This window comes from Zea mays, chromosome 5 (genome assembly GCF_902167145.1).
Source record: "Zea mays cultivar B73 chromosome 5, Zm-B73-REFERENCE-NAM-5.0, whole genome shotgun sequence".
In the NCBI taxonomy this organism is placed as follows: Eukaryota; Viridiplantae; Streptophyta; class Magnoliopsida; order Poales; family Poaceae; genus Zea; species Zea mays.
Genome location: NC_050100.1, coordinates 15,243,687 through 15,257,217, shown reverse-complemented (window position 1 = coordinate 15,257,217; position 13,531 = coordinate 15,243,687). Strand labels below are relative to the sequence as shown.

General features: G+C 47.9%; 1 protein-coding gene across 1 annotated transcript; it reads right to left on the bottom strand.

The window, feature by feature from the left end:
* Positions 1–1,048: 1,048 nt before the first annotated feature.
* LOC100382411 (Protein MARD1) lies at positions 1,049–4,068 on the bottom strand. Its single transcript, NM_001353395.1, has 3 exons — positions 3,670–4,068; positions 2,617–3,499; positions 1,049–1,543 (listed from the first exon to the last, which is right to left on the bottom strand). The coding sequence occupies exons 2-3, from the start codon at positions 3,468–3,470 to the stop codon at positions 1,429–1,431; spliced, it is 969 nt and encodes a 322-aa protein (NP_001340324.1). The 5' UTR covers positions 3,471–3,499; positions 3,670–4,068; the 3' UTR covers positions 1,049–1,428.
* Positions 4,069–13,531: the final 9,463 nt, after the last annotated feature.

The following is a 13,531-nucleotide window of genomic DNA, read 5'->3' as shown; positions in this document are numbered from 1 at the left end:
AGGGCTACTGAAGGCGTGAGTGGGAGAGAATTAGTATCTGCCAAGTAGTACTAGCCCGTGGCTTGACGCATTCGGATTAAAAACGGTTGTTTGAACCGCCGCAGTTGTAATCCATAGAAATAAAAAATATTATAGAAGTAGTAGAAGGCAGTACGGATTAAACCCAAGCGAACATGTTAGCTCTAGTGGAAGATACAGATGACCTTGTCAACATCCCTAAAACATTAGTTTGAGAATGTGGCATTACTTAAGTAACGTTCAACATCATCTAGTACGAATATTTCAGACTTGTGAACAATGCTAGTTTGTCCTAACTCCGTAACGAATGACCTAAGATAATGAGGAATTGTTTAGAATAATCTGTCACCAACATGGATCGACGGAACAATAACAACACTGACGCCTTGGTTTCAGAGGAGCAGGTGAAGCTAAAAAACTGCATCTTACACCGAGCCAGAGCGGCCACACTGATGAGCCCAAAGATGGGCATACCACTCCACCAGCTCTCTGCCAAAACGGCCACACTGATGAGCCCAGAACAGTTCCTTCCATGGTCAAAAGCTGCAGCCGTCCATTGCCATTGCCATGAGTAACGAACGGCAGCAATAATTCCCTGCGCTGCGCCGACGCAATAATGCAGTGGAGGAGCAGCAGCAGCAAGCGAACCGAACCGAAAGCAGGAGAGAAGGAAAGCGAAGGACGGATCAAACCGCCCACGGGGGGGAGCGAAGCGTGGAGATGAACTCATCACAGACAACGCCAGGAGAAATCGCAATCAGAATAGCATCGGTCCAGCTGCACACTCCCAGGGCTGCAACCAGACATCCAGTTACAGGAAACCAGCCAATCACTCCTAATAAACTCCAAGCCACCCCACCAGGCCACCAGTACACAAGTATACTAACATCTCAATCAACAACCCCTAATCATCATAGTGGAAATACTGTACTACTAGACCCTACCCCTTCTTTAGCACCCTGATGAATCACTGGAAATAATGTGATGATTGACAAACAGAAACAGGGCAAAGGAGAGACAAGTATTTTTTCCCCTCTTTCAATTTACTTCAGGCTAGGGTCCACACTGGATGAGCGAGTCACATGGACAAGCATCGAAGCGCATCATAACATCGGAACCAGCTGGGAAAATAAGTTGCATGAACAAGATCAGGCCCAGGTCACCAATCTTCAGCCTCTTACGAAAGCGGGCGCCAAAAAAAAAAGGTCTTTAATCCGCAAAAGACTAATAAGATCACCACCACTCTCCTCATCGAGTCGACGACCGAAAACAGCACGCAGATCCCGCAAAGGAGACAGAACGAAAAGGAAAGAAAAGAAGAAGAAGAAGAAAGAAAGAAAGAAAGAAATCTCGTCTCGGTGCCGGTGGTTGGTTGTTCAGGATCGTCCTCATGGCTTCTCTTCTCCTCCACTAACAACGCCCTCCTCCTTTTCCTCCATCGCCTAGCGCAAATTCTCCGTCCACCGCTTCGTCCAAAAGCGTCTCCTGGTACCGGCACTCGCTGCTGCAGAACGCTTTATGGCCTCTGGACAGAGCAAAAAAAGAGGAAAAAAAAAGAGGAACAACTGTATCATATCATAACAGAACAGTGATGACCTAACCTAACTGATGGATTATAACACGCCTACAGCCTTTCCAGAGATCAGAGGCGCTGCTCACGCTGCCATCTTTGTGAACAGCGAAGCCACAGATTAAAACTGAAACTACTCAAAGCTACGATGGATGGTCGATCGTACACAGCGAGCAAGGGAGAGAGAGAGGGAGAAAAACGAGAGCAAGCAGTCTCGGTGTACCAAGAGGCTTGAAAACAAGGGGCAGTTTTCCCTTCCAGGGCAACAGGGGAGTCGATCGAGGCATCACAATCTCAAATGAGCAAGCAACTTGTTCCCGGTGGGTGGGTAACCAAAAAGAGTACCAGTGAAGATTGGTCGCATGAAAGAAAGCTGATGTGATCCTGATAAGATCCACTAAACATGTACTGTACCGTAGTATGATCCACGCTCAAACCAGAAAGGTCGTAAGAAAAAAATGACGACTCCAACGTTAGAACCACTCGCCAAGGTCCCCCTCCAGGCAAATGATGGAAGCCATCTCCGTGTCAAATAACAGTGCATGATCAAAACTCTCAATGACGTTTGCTTTTAAGGTATAGTGAAAGAAATCCACCATGAAAGTCTCCTAATACACGGTCAGAACTCAGAACATAGGGTGCCGTCAATTTTTAAAGGATGTGGCAGGACGAAGAATTCAGAACTTCCTATACTAAAAAGGATGTAGCAGGACGAAGAATTCAGAACTTCCTATACTGAGTGTCTGAATGTGTGGTTTTGCTTTTGTTTGTTGTGTAGGTCAGATCTAGCATATCATGCTGCCATGGTGTCCTAACTCCTAGCATCGAAAGATCATTATGTATTTTCGTTCATGCTTGCTTCCTCTAGTACAGGCATTAGTCTGACAGCGATTTGACCTTCCTAGCATACGAAGAAGGTACAGTATCACTCATGCAAGGGGCAGAGGAATCCAAAATCAATTACTCAAAGTACAGCAATTAGTTCTGCTGATCTACAGTGAACCCGAATGGATTTTGGGGATACTCACCGATAGATTAAGATGTCATTGCCATGTCCAAGTTGCTTGTTGCATGCATGGCAAGAGCTGAAGAAGCCACAGGCAGCAGCTGCTGCGCCGCCGGCCGCGGGCTTGTCGGCTAGCAAATCCCCGCAGCTCTCAACGATGCAGTCGTCGAAGATGTGCGTGGTCCTCGGGTTGGGGCCGCGCGAGATGACGCAGGTGTAGTCCTCCGACATGGCCATCTCGCCGGGGGGCACGACGGCCACGCCGCCGGCGGCGAACACCCGGGCGGACGGCGAGCTCACGACCTCCGGCAGGAGCCTCCTGGCGGGCGACAGCGCCGCCAGCTGCGCGTCCCTGTTCTTGGCGCCGAACTCGATCGGGGAGGAGAGCAGCTCGACGGCCCTGCCGGACGGGACCTGGACTCTGAGCTGGGACCCTAGCACCACCTTGCCCCCGGCGACCTTGGCGTCCCCGTGGTCCCGGAGCACGTCGGCGAGGCCGACGCCGGCCGGCTCCGCGGCCGCGGCCGCGTCCACGCGCGCCGCCCTCCGGAGGCTCCGCTCCGACAGGAACGGCGGGAGCGGGGAGCAGCAGAAGTGCTTGGTCTCGAGGATGGAGGTGGGGCTCACGGCTGACCGGGGCCCCTCGGAGGACCCGTCCGGCAGGAGCCCGGCCTGGGGCAGCGCCGCCATCGCCACGAACGGCCTCGGGGAAGGGAACACGGGAGCAGCAGCGGGAGAGGAGGAGGAGGACGACGAAGGATGCCTCGGCGACTGGGCGGCGGCGGCCGCGGGGAGCTCGGCCATGAGGCCGCCCGCTCGTCCTTGGGCTTGGTTGGCACCACCACCAACCGCCCTTCTCGATCTGTTGCGCAGCATGGCGGGCGCCTCGGGAGTTGCCTCCGCTTCTGCGTGAGTGTGAGCAGGCAGGCAGTCGACGCCATCAGCAATGATGAAAGGGGAAGGGGAAAAAAAAAGATGGCAACTTCCGCGACCGCTTTTGTTGCCTAGTACTGTAGTAGCTTTAAGGCTAAAAAGAATGAACAGAGACGGGCGGCGCGGAGGCCGGAACGCTCACCAGAAAGAAAGGAAAGCGCGGCCTCCCCTCCTCTTTCTTCTCCTTGGATGGATCAAACTCCGGCAGTGATGGCCGCTCCTTATTACCGCATTGCCCCGTCCTCGGATCCGATCAAGGCCCAAGATTTTTTACTCTCTGTTCCTTCTGCTCTTTGTCCCCCCAGTAACGGGCAGTAAACTCAGCCCGCCCGCCCGCCGGCGACAGGCTCCGATCAGGGACCGGGAAGGCAAGGCAACCAAGTAGGAGGAAGGAGTAGCAGACGGAGATCAATGGAACCAAGCACCGGGCCGGGTCAAAAATCTCGCCGGGAACCGCCCCCCGGATCGAAAACCCCTCGAGTTGGAGAGGGGAAAAAAACAAGGGCAACGCCGGAAAGGCGCCTCCTTGCGGTTCTTGAGTGCTGGCCTGCTGGGTGGGGTTTGTGTATTTATAAATGAGATACAAGCTGCAAGTCTGCTAATCATCACACTTTCCCCTCGGCGGGGGGTGAAGTGAAGGGGAATGGAACGGTGGGATAACTGTTCTCCGCTAATTACGGTCGTACTGTACTTGCGATCGTGCAGTAGTATGTGTTGTACGATAAGCGGGAGCAAATGCTTGGGCTTGGTGCGGTGAACTGTCAGCAGCAACCTCTACATAATAACATTAGAGCAAGGCTTTATATTTAAATCCTAAAATAAAAGGCACCACCGGTCTCTCGGTCGGCGTGGTGGCTTCATCCTCCAGAACCAGCCTCCTCCGCCTCCGTGACAAAGCTGAAACAAACACGCTCTATAGTTTGATCTCGTTTGTGACCGACTGATGAAGGAAATGCACGCTCTATAGTTTGTTGTCGTGGTCAAGTAAACACTCAACGCTCAACGCTGAAGACCACCTGAGCATATGCATGGATGGCTCAAGGCCAGTGTTGAACCATGAAACTCCTACAAAAACAACCACTGAGAATGACTTTACTAGTACAACAGAGGCCAGTGAGGTCTGTTACAGTCGTGCAGGTACCGTACGACCGCCTTCAATTCGTCTCTTCGCCGATGGCGGTGGAGCACAGGACCAGGACGCATCCACTTCGTGACGGTTTGAGAAAGTTCGAAGTTTGAACGCGGAAGTGCTTCGTGCTTCTAATCCCATGCTGCTTGCTCGTTGTTTACGTCCGTCATGTCACTACTGTACTTGTTGGCGTACTCAAGAAAAAAAGGACTTTGGAAAGCCCAAAATAAACACGGATGAATTCTCTCTCTGTTTTTTTTTTGGTGAAAATGAAATCCTTTTCCCGATCAAGTTTTTTTTATTCCTGTCAAGCCCTTTCGGAAACGTAAAAGAAAATATTATGGATGTATGAAATGTATGCCGATAACAAATTGATTTGAGGATTGGATATTATTCACCGGAAATTTGATTACACATGAATCACTTATTTAATTGGTACGTAACCTATAGCTAAGTTTTTCCCCTTTTTAGGACAGACAAAGTATTTTCGTATAAAGCCTTTTTGAATATACAAATATTCATAAAAAAATTAATGTACTAAAAAATTAAAATTAACTAGTCTCTTATAAAATATAAAATATGAGATATGTACTTATTTGTCGAAGGTTATAGTTTGAGTTTTTTTTAATGTAAGCGGTAACAGTACAAGTTTTGGATTTGACAAGTGCGCAGTCGGGCGTACAAGTACAAGCCCGTTGTTTTTCCCTCCATTTTTTAATGAAAAAAATGGCGTAGTACAAGATCGTCAGAACTCGCATTTGTGCGTGCACAGGCGGTGGCAGTAAGAAAGTCCTTTTTTTCTACTGTTGCTCGCTGCTGATCCCCCATGTCGGGTGGAAACGGACAGGCCAGACGCCGTCAGGGTGGGGTCCGCTTTTGCAGTCACTTTTACTGGGGGCGCGGGTCCCGAGGCGGGTCAGTTCCGTCCGTCCGGACAAGGCGAAACGCTGGCTCGCTGTTCCCCGGGACCCGGACAGGGTCTCCAGCCCGACTGCCGAGCCAGGCGGATCCTCGGCCCTTTGGGAGGCCTTGGGTCGGTCACGGGCCTCTCGGTCCAGCCCACGGCTCATGGAACGCGACGTTGATTTGAATTTGATGATGCAAACCTTTCACGGCCAGTTTGTCACGACGACCGGAGGTTTGTTTGGTAAGAGTTTCTTCTTTGACTTTCGGTTTCTTTACTCCTATCGAAACATCAGAGATGGTGAAGCCGGATTTTCTGGTTTTAACGATTGTTAAAAAATGCAATGTTATTCTTTTTATTGACATGCACGAGAGTATTTTGACTATAGAACTATATTAAATGAGACAAAGAAACAACTATAAAAATTTAAATCTAGTTTAGCACTACAATTTTGATACACGGTATGTTTCCATCTGACATCAATTAATTTTTTAAGAGCGACTGGCTAAGTCAAATGCCTGTGAAAATTATTGTTTAGAAGCGATAGACTCCATGACCAAATAAGTATATATCGCATATATAGTTTAGAATTGGTTTGCAAACTTTATATAGTGCGTAATCTGCAAACTTTAGGTTTAGAATTGGTTTGCAAGTAAACCATCTCTAGGAACATCCCTACCACTCCATGACCAACACATCTTGCCACATCTTCTCCTACCGCCCAGGAGCCGCCTTATCCCCTCTTGGGGAACGTCCCCACTGTCTGTCTCCTGCGTCACCCCCTGCCACCACGGACCACCTATCCTCGCTTTCTTTCCACGACTTGCTCATATGTGGTCTACACTACGCTTAGAAAACTTCTCCCTCTCCATGCTGCTCCAGTCCACCAAAAATCCTTCCACATTCCTGCTCTCGCTACTTTGCTACTAACCACCATTTTCACACTTGCAATGAGCCCATTCATGATCGCGCCTGTGGGCGCCAAGGCCACTGAAGCCGGAAATGCAACATGTCGGTTGACCATGTTATTAAACCTTGGCCTCATCGTTGTCTTGTCCTCACACTCCGCGTCCACAATGCACTAGACACACCCATCCCTTACATAGTCAGATCCTTCTCGTCGTCACTCACCTCTCCCACATCATTATCGTCTGCCACACCCTCGCCACCGCCCTCACCCTCACACTCCTTGTCCACAATGCACTATCATCTCGTGACTGGAGTTGCGGAGCTGGTGTTAGAGATAGATAATTGCTCCATCGAGCGAGTATGACAATGATTCCATCACAACACAAAAAAACGCTCCAACTGAACCCTACCTAGCATGCTAAATGTCATCGTACAACGACACTACATACTCTAGGAGAATGTGGAATTAGGGATATAATGAGAGTTGTAGGGAGGAGGATCGCTAGATTCAAGGTACTACAATGGATATGTGCACATGGATGGATTATAGAGGTTCAAGCCACATAAACGTAATACCATGCATCCATTTTGTGTATGACAAATTGATGAATGCAAATATGAAGAAGATTACACGCTTAGATATCGACTGAGCCAAAGTTGAAGGGGATTAAATCGATTGCTAGTCAAAATTGAATGGAAAGAGATTTAATCCCCTTTGATTCCCATACGACCTTGTCCAGTTGCATGGAGATAAGAGAGGAATGATATGTATTAACTCCCTTCATATTCAATTTTGACTAGCAAGGGATTTAATTCCCTCTAACCCCATTTAATACACTCCTAACCGAACAAGCTCTACACTGGAACAAGGCCTTAGGGCTAGTTTGGAAACTCAAAGCCCTTGGGAATTGAAGGCGAATAAAATAAAATAAGCTAATTCCCCGTTCAATCTCCAAACCCAAAGGGGATTTAAGTTTTCAAACTAGCGGGTTATATTGGAAGCAAGGGTAAACAAACCCAAGGAGAGAAAACCTTCTATAAATAACCAAATATCTTATTAAAATGACACTCCCTAGGATTGCTCATCCTAGAAAATGGCAGTGATCCCAAGAAAATTTAAGTTTCCAAACTAGCCCTAGTTTGGGAGTAAGGAGGACTAAACCCAGGGAGAGAAAACCTCACACATATAACTAAATGTCTTATTCAAATGTCACTTCTAGGGATTGCTCACCCTGAGAAATGAGGGGGATCCCAAAAAGATTTGGGTTTCCAAACTAACCTTAGGAGTTAGGTCATGTTTGGGAGCAAGTGTATTGGAGATAGTATTGAAGTGGCTAAAATACCTCTACTATTCAAAATTGAATAACAAGTGAATTTTAGTCCATTCAATCCCTTTTTTCCCAAATATGTACATATGGATTAAAAAAGATTGAGTGGGTTTTAATCCACACCAACTCAAAATCCTTCATAATTTTTTCAACCTGTTTCAATCCGCGAGACATAGCAATAACCGAACAATTGGACTTTTCCCTCCATGGGTTTCCATCCTAGCTAGCACGATGTATCCACATCATCCTATTTCAATCCTCTCCTAGGTAGCTGTTAAACCTACGCCTTGGTCAAACAGTATTGTGCGGGGGCTCCGGTCTCAGATCAAAGTTCAAACGTATCCTAAATCCCCGCTGAAAAGATTGATTTAGCACAAATATGTTTTTTTTTCTTGCTCCTCCCTAACAGTGACCCGAGCTACCAAGCTAGAGATTTGACTCCATCAATATAGTATTCAACAGAATATTTCTGTTGGTGACCAGTATTCTAACAAGCTTTTCTGTGCAGCAATTATTGCCTCCTAGAGAACGACGCTGATGACAAGACGGTGAGCCAAACCATCATCATGGTATACCTCATGCCATGGTTAAAAGGAAAAAAAAGAATTAGCCTAAGCTCATTCTCAAATAATATACTATCCTTATTAGTGATTAAGAAAAGGAGCATCATACACCTGACCTCGAGCAATATATATATCGTCCAGAGACTATGCTGTTATTTTATTCCGCGGTTAAGCTAAGGCGTCGACAAAGTACTGAAAACCACTTGGTCGGCAGATGTTGAATTAATAATCGCATGCACGTTCAGTATGTAGCTTACGTACACCCATTCTATAGCGTTGCTAATAATACAATAATTCGTCACTATCACTAGTTAATTTAGTCAGAAAGGGACGCACGAGAGAAACGACACACGCGCAATGCCAGTTGGAAAAGTCATTCGCATGTATCATATTCGCCATCGTCGGGTAGCTTGTGTGCCGGCCTGCCTTTAATTCTCTTCTCAAAACACTTGCCTTTTTGTTTAAGCAAGCGTGTTGGTGGTGCGTGCTTGATGACTAACAATGTACGGCGAAACTTCTACCGACAAGTGTGACACGTGCTCGTCAATGATGAGACCATGCAAATCGTGACATATATCGAAGTCTACATGATACCGATGGTTGCAATGTAGTATTGAAACAACTAAATTAAAATAACAAAATTTATGTATGGCTAGGATCACAAATGGATTATGAAACATTTTCTTATAACAATATAAGACACATTTTATGTATAAGTTATCATGATATTATATGTTCCCGTTGCAATGTACGGGCACTTACCTAGTATGATCTATATGTAAGCTTACTAGCATCATCCAAAGTTTTGAGGTTTGGAAGAGGAGACCCTTGTGCAGTATTCTGCAAAAGACCACCATTTATTATCCAGAGACTGTACGTGACCCAACACAAAGAAACTTTTTGCAGGAAACGGAGAGGTCATGCATGAGCTGATGAGCATGACACACTGGTGGTTTCATTTGGACTTAACAAGGAGGAGAGATTTTCTCCGGCCGGTGGGCCGGGGCAAAACGGATAGGGCACCACACAGTGACACAGTGACTAGTACCACCTAGCTAGCTAGTGGTGTCTTATCCAGCGTGTTTAATTTTCTGACCGGCGGGCCCAAGAGGACGAAAGGATAGGGTCAAGTGGATTAGAATCAACGGGTACTGATGATATTATATACCTAAATGCTAAGAATAAGCCTTGAACCAGAAAGGAGGTGTTGATACCTTTTTGGAGGCGTCAATCACTTCAAAAGAACCAGCGGCGGTGCTCTCTGGTCAGGCAAGGACGGTCCGCGGCACAGGGCCGGACGGTCCGCGACCTAGCGCGAGGCGGAGGTGCTCTCTGGTCAGGCGCGGACGGTCCGCGGCACAGGGCCGGACGGTCCGCGACCTGGCGCAGGAGCCCGGGTTCCCTGCCTGACGGCCGGACGGTCCGCGCCCTGGGGCCGGACGGTCCGCGTGTGCGCAGGGGCGGCGGAAGATCGCCGACGGCGCCTGGATCTCGCTCCCGGGAGGGACCCCGTCGGGGAGGAGAGATCCTAGGAGTTGTCTAGGCTCGGGCAGGCCGACCTAGACTCCTCTAATCGACGTAGAGTCGAAGAGAGACAGAGAATTTGGGGATTGGAAGGCTAAACTAGGGTTAAACTAGAACTAGACTAGAACTACTCCTAATGCATAAGGTGAAAACGAGTAATAGATTGGATTTGATCGATTGTTGGGGGGTTCAATCGGCCGTAGCCCTTCATCTATATAAAGGGGATGTCTCGATCCGTTTCCAACTGTTTCCCGAGTTAATCCTGCAGTTTTAGGTAACAAATCCCGCGAGAAACTAGGAACCCTAACTGACTCTGCGCGCGCGCGGACCGTCCGCGCCACCACCGCGGACAGTCCGGACCGCGGACCGTCCGGCCTCGGGCCCGGACCGTCCGCACTGCTCTTTTTAGAGCTCAACATATGCCCCCTGCCTTTTGGTGAAGGTTGACGAACCAAAAGCATATGAACTAAACCTGATGTAGGTCACCGGCTTTTCGATATGGAGATTATTCAATAAAGCACCAATATAAAGGCCGTTTCAGATTGTATCTTTCTCGGCCATGACCATTTGATCAATTGATCAAAAGGAATAGAATGGAGATGCCCCCAGTCTGGATAGACGAAGGGACTATACATGTACCATGGATTCATCATCGTGCCATTCCATGTTTGAACAGGATAATATACCGACGATGAGTAAATAGGTGGAAAGTACCCTGGTCTCATAGAATGAATAGGCGATGCTTGTTGTGTCGCCTTTCGGGTCGTTTTGTTTGACCGTTTTGTTTTAGCAGGTGACCGGGGTTTCTTTGTTGACCGATCACGTGGAACAGTCTTTTTGCTAGTATTTTTGGAGAGCAACTGATCAAAAGTAGGATCGGCTTTGATCAGCCGATTATATGTGCTTTGACCTTGCGTCTTTTTCCTTGCTTTGTGTAGAGGTTGACGCCTTTGGTCATAGGTGGACTGTCCGACTGAGTTAGCCGGAACGTTTGTCTGAGCACCGGATTGTCCGCACGTAGGTGTCGGACCATCTACGATGCTAGGGCTAGGCTGATGTGTTTGGTTTATTAACTGTGCCTGCCCCCCGGCGTCTTCGGACCTTTTAGCCTTCTCGTCCGAAGCCTTTTGAGCAATCTCCTTTTGTGATATATCTGACATGCGAGGATTGCTGATGACGATGCCCTTGCCTTTGCCTTTATCGGCCATTTTGGGTCGAACCAAGACCTTTTTGCATGTGAGTTCTATTGTATTAACAGGAAAGGGTTGTGTGTCTACTTGCATCTCCTGAAAAGCCAATCGACCCTCATTTATGGCCGATTGTATTTGTCGACGAAAAACATTACAATCATTGGTGGCATGAGAAAAGGAATTATGCCACTTACAATAAGCACGCCTCTTTAATTCATCAGGAGGAGGAATAGTATGAGTTAATTTAATGTTGCCGTTTTTCAGTAACTCGTCAAAAATTTTATCGCATTTGGCAACATTAAAAGTAAACTTAACTTCCTCTTGTCGATTCTTTCGAATCGACTGTAAAGCAGAACACGCTGAAGGTTTAGCCTGTCCTGGCCAAACCAGTTCAGCGGTGTATACATCCGTGGATTCATCTTCCGGATTATCGTATCCCACTAGATGCATCTTATGGCTAGCCGATTTTGATGTTTCCTTACTTCGGCTTTCACAGGTCATAGCCCGCTGGTGTAAGTGCACTAGTGAAAAGAATTGGGTGCCATCTAATTTTTCTTTTAAGTAGGGTCGCAACCCATTGAAAGCTAGCCCTGTCAGTTGTTTTTCTGCGACATGAATCTGAAAGCATCAGTTTCTAGTGTCCCGGAATCTCCGGATATAGTCATTAACCGATTCTTCAGGCCCCTGTCGAACTGAAGCTAAGTCAGCCAATTCTAACTCATGTTCTCCTGAGAAGAAGTGAAAGGGAAATGTGCCCTTGGGCCATTTCTAAGTATTTTGGTGATTGAGTGCCAACACAAGTGCTTAAATGTGAATTTATGCTCATGGATGGACAAAGTGCAAATCAAGAGTAAAGGTATGTTTCTAAGCCTTAGTACATTGGTTTTGTATACTAATATACTTGTCTAAGTGTTAGAAACAGAAAGAAGAAGAAAAGAAAAGAGGTGAAAAAGGCTTGGCTGTGTACAACCAAGACTCAGCTCAGTCTGGCACACCGGACTGTCCGGTGGTGCACCGGACAGTGTCCGGTGCGCCAGGCTGACTCGGCGCGAAGTGGCCGCTCTCGGGAATTCGCCGACGGCGTACGGCTAAAATTCACCGAACTGTCCGGTGTGCACCGGACTGTCCGGTGTGCACCGGACTGTCCGGTGAGCCAACGGTCGGCCGGGCCAACGGTCGGCCGCGGAATCTGCGCGCGACACGTGGCCGGGCCAACGATCGGAAGGGGGCACCGGACTGTCCGGTGTGCACCGGACATGTCCGGTGCGCCAACGGCTCTCTGGCCGCCAACGGTCGGCTTCGCCATTTAAGGAAGGAAATCGGGCACCGGACACTGTCCGGTGTGCACCGGACTGTCCGGTGCGCCCGATGACAGAAGGCAAGAATGGCCTTCCAGATTTGCTCTCAACGGCTCCTAGCTGCCTTGGGGCTATAAAAGGGACCCCTAGGCGCATGGAGGAGGACAACAAGCATTCCTACAACATTCCTAAGCACCAAGACATCGATTCCGCGCATTTGGTTCATTGTGATAGCATCTAGAGCTCTTGTTGAGTTGTGAACTCATTGGGTTGTGTTGCGAGCTCTTGTTGCGACTTGTGTGCGTGCTGTTGCTCTGATTTTAAGTCTTGTGTGCGTTGCTAGTTCCTCCCTTACTCCGTATTTCTTTGTGAATCTCAAGTGTAAGGGCGAGAGGCTCCAAGTTGTGGAGATTCCTCGCAAACGGGATACTGAAAGGCAAAGCAAAACACCGTGGTATTCAAGCTGGTCTTTGGACCGCTTGAGAGGGGTTGATTGCAACCCTCGTCCGTTGGGACGCCACAACGTGGAGTAGGCAAGCGTTGGTCTTGGCCAAACCACGGGATAAACCACTGTGTCATCTCTGTGTTTGATCTCTTGTGGTATTTTGTTTTGTTGAGACTCATCTCTAGCCACTTGGCGATTATTGTGCTGACACTTAACAAGTTTTTGTGGCTATAAGTTTAAGTTTCACAGGATCACCTATTCACCCCCCTCTAGGTGCTCTCAATTGGTATCAGAGCCATTCTCTTCACAAAGGGACTAACCGCCCGAAGAGATGGATCCTAAAGGGAAGGGAATCGTGATCAACGGCAAGGAGAAGGAGTCCTTCGTCAACGAGCCAAGGGATGACAAGTCCAACAACTCAGGCTCGAGCCACAGACGCAAAGATGGGAAGAAGAAGAAGACAAGACGCATCAAGGAGATCGTCTACTACGACAGCGATGAGTCTACTTCCTCCCAAAAGGACGACGACCACAACGAATACGAGAGAAAGAAACCGGTCAATTCGAACTTTTCTTTTGATTACTCTCGTATTCCTCAAAGTACTAATGCTCATTTATTATCTATTCCACTTGGTAAACCTCCTCATTTTGATGGAGAGGACTACGGATTTTGGAGTCACAAAATGCGTAGTCACTTGTTCTCTCTCCATCCTAG

Excerpts from the sequence above, each read along its gene's own strand:
- LOC100382411 (NM_001353395.1), bottom strand. The coding sequence starts at position 3,470 with ATGCTGCGCAACAGATCGAGAAGGGCGGTTGGTGGTGGTGCCAACCAA. Across the intron at positions 1,544-2,616 it reads AATGACATCTTAATCTATCG|AGGCCATAAAGCGTTCTGCA; the intron begins GTGAGTATCCCC and ends TGCTCTGTCCAG.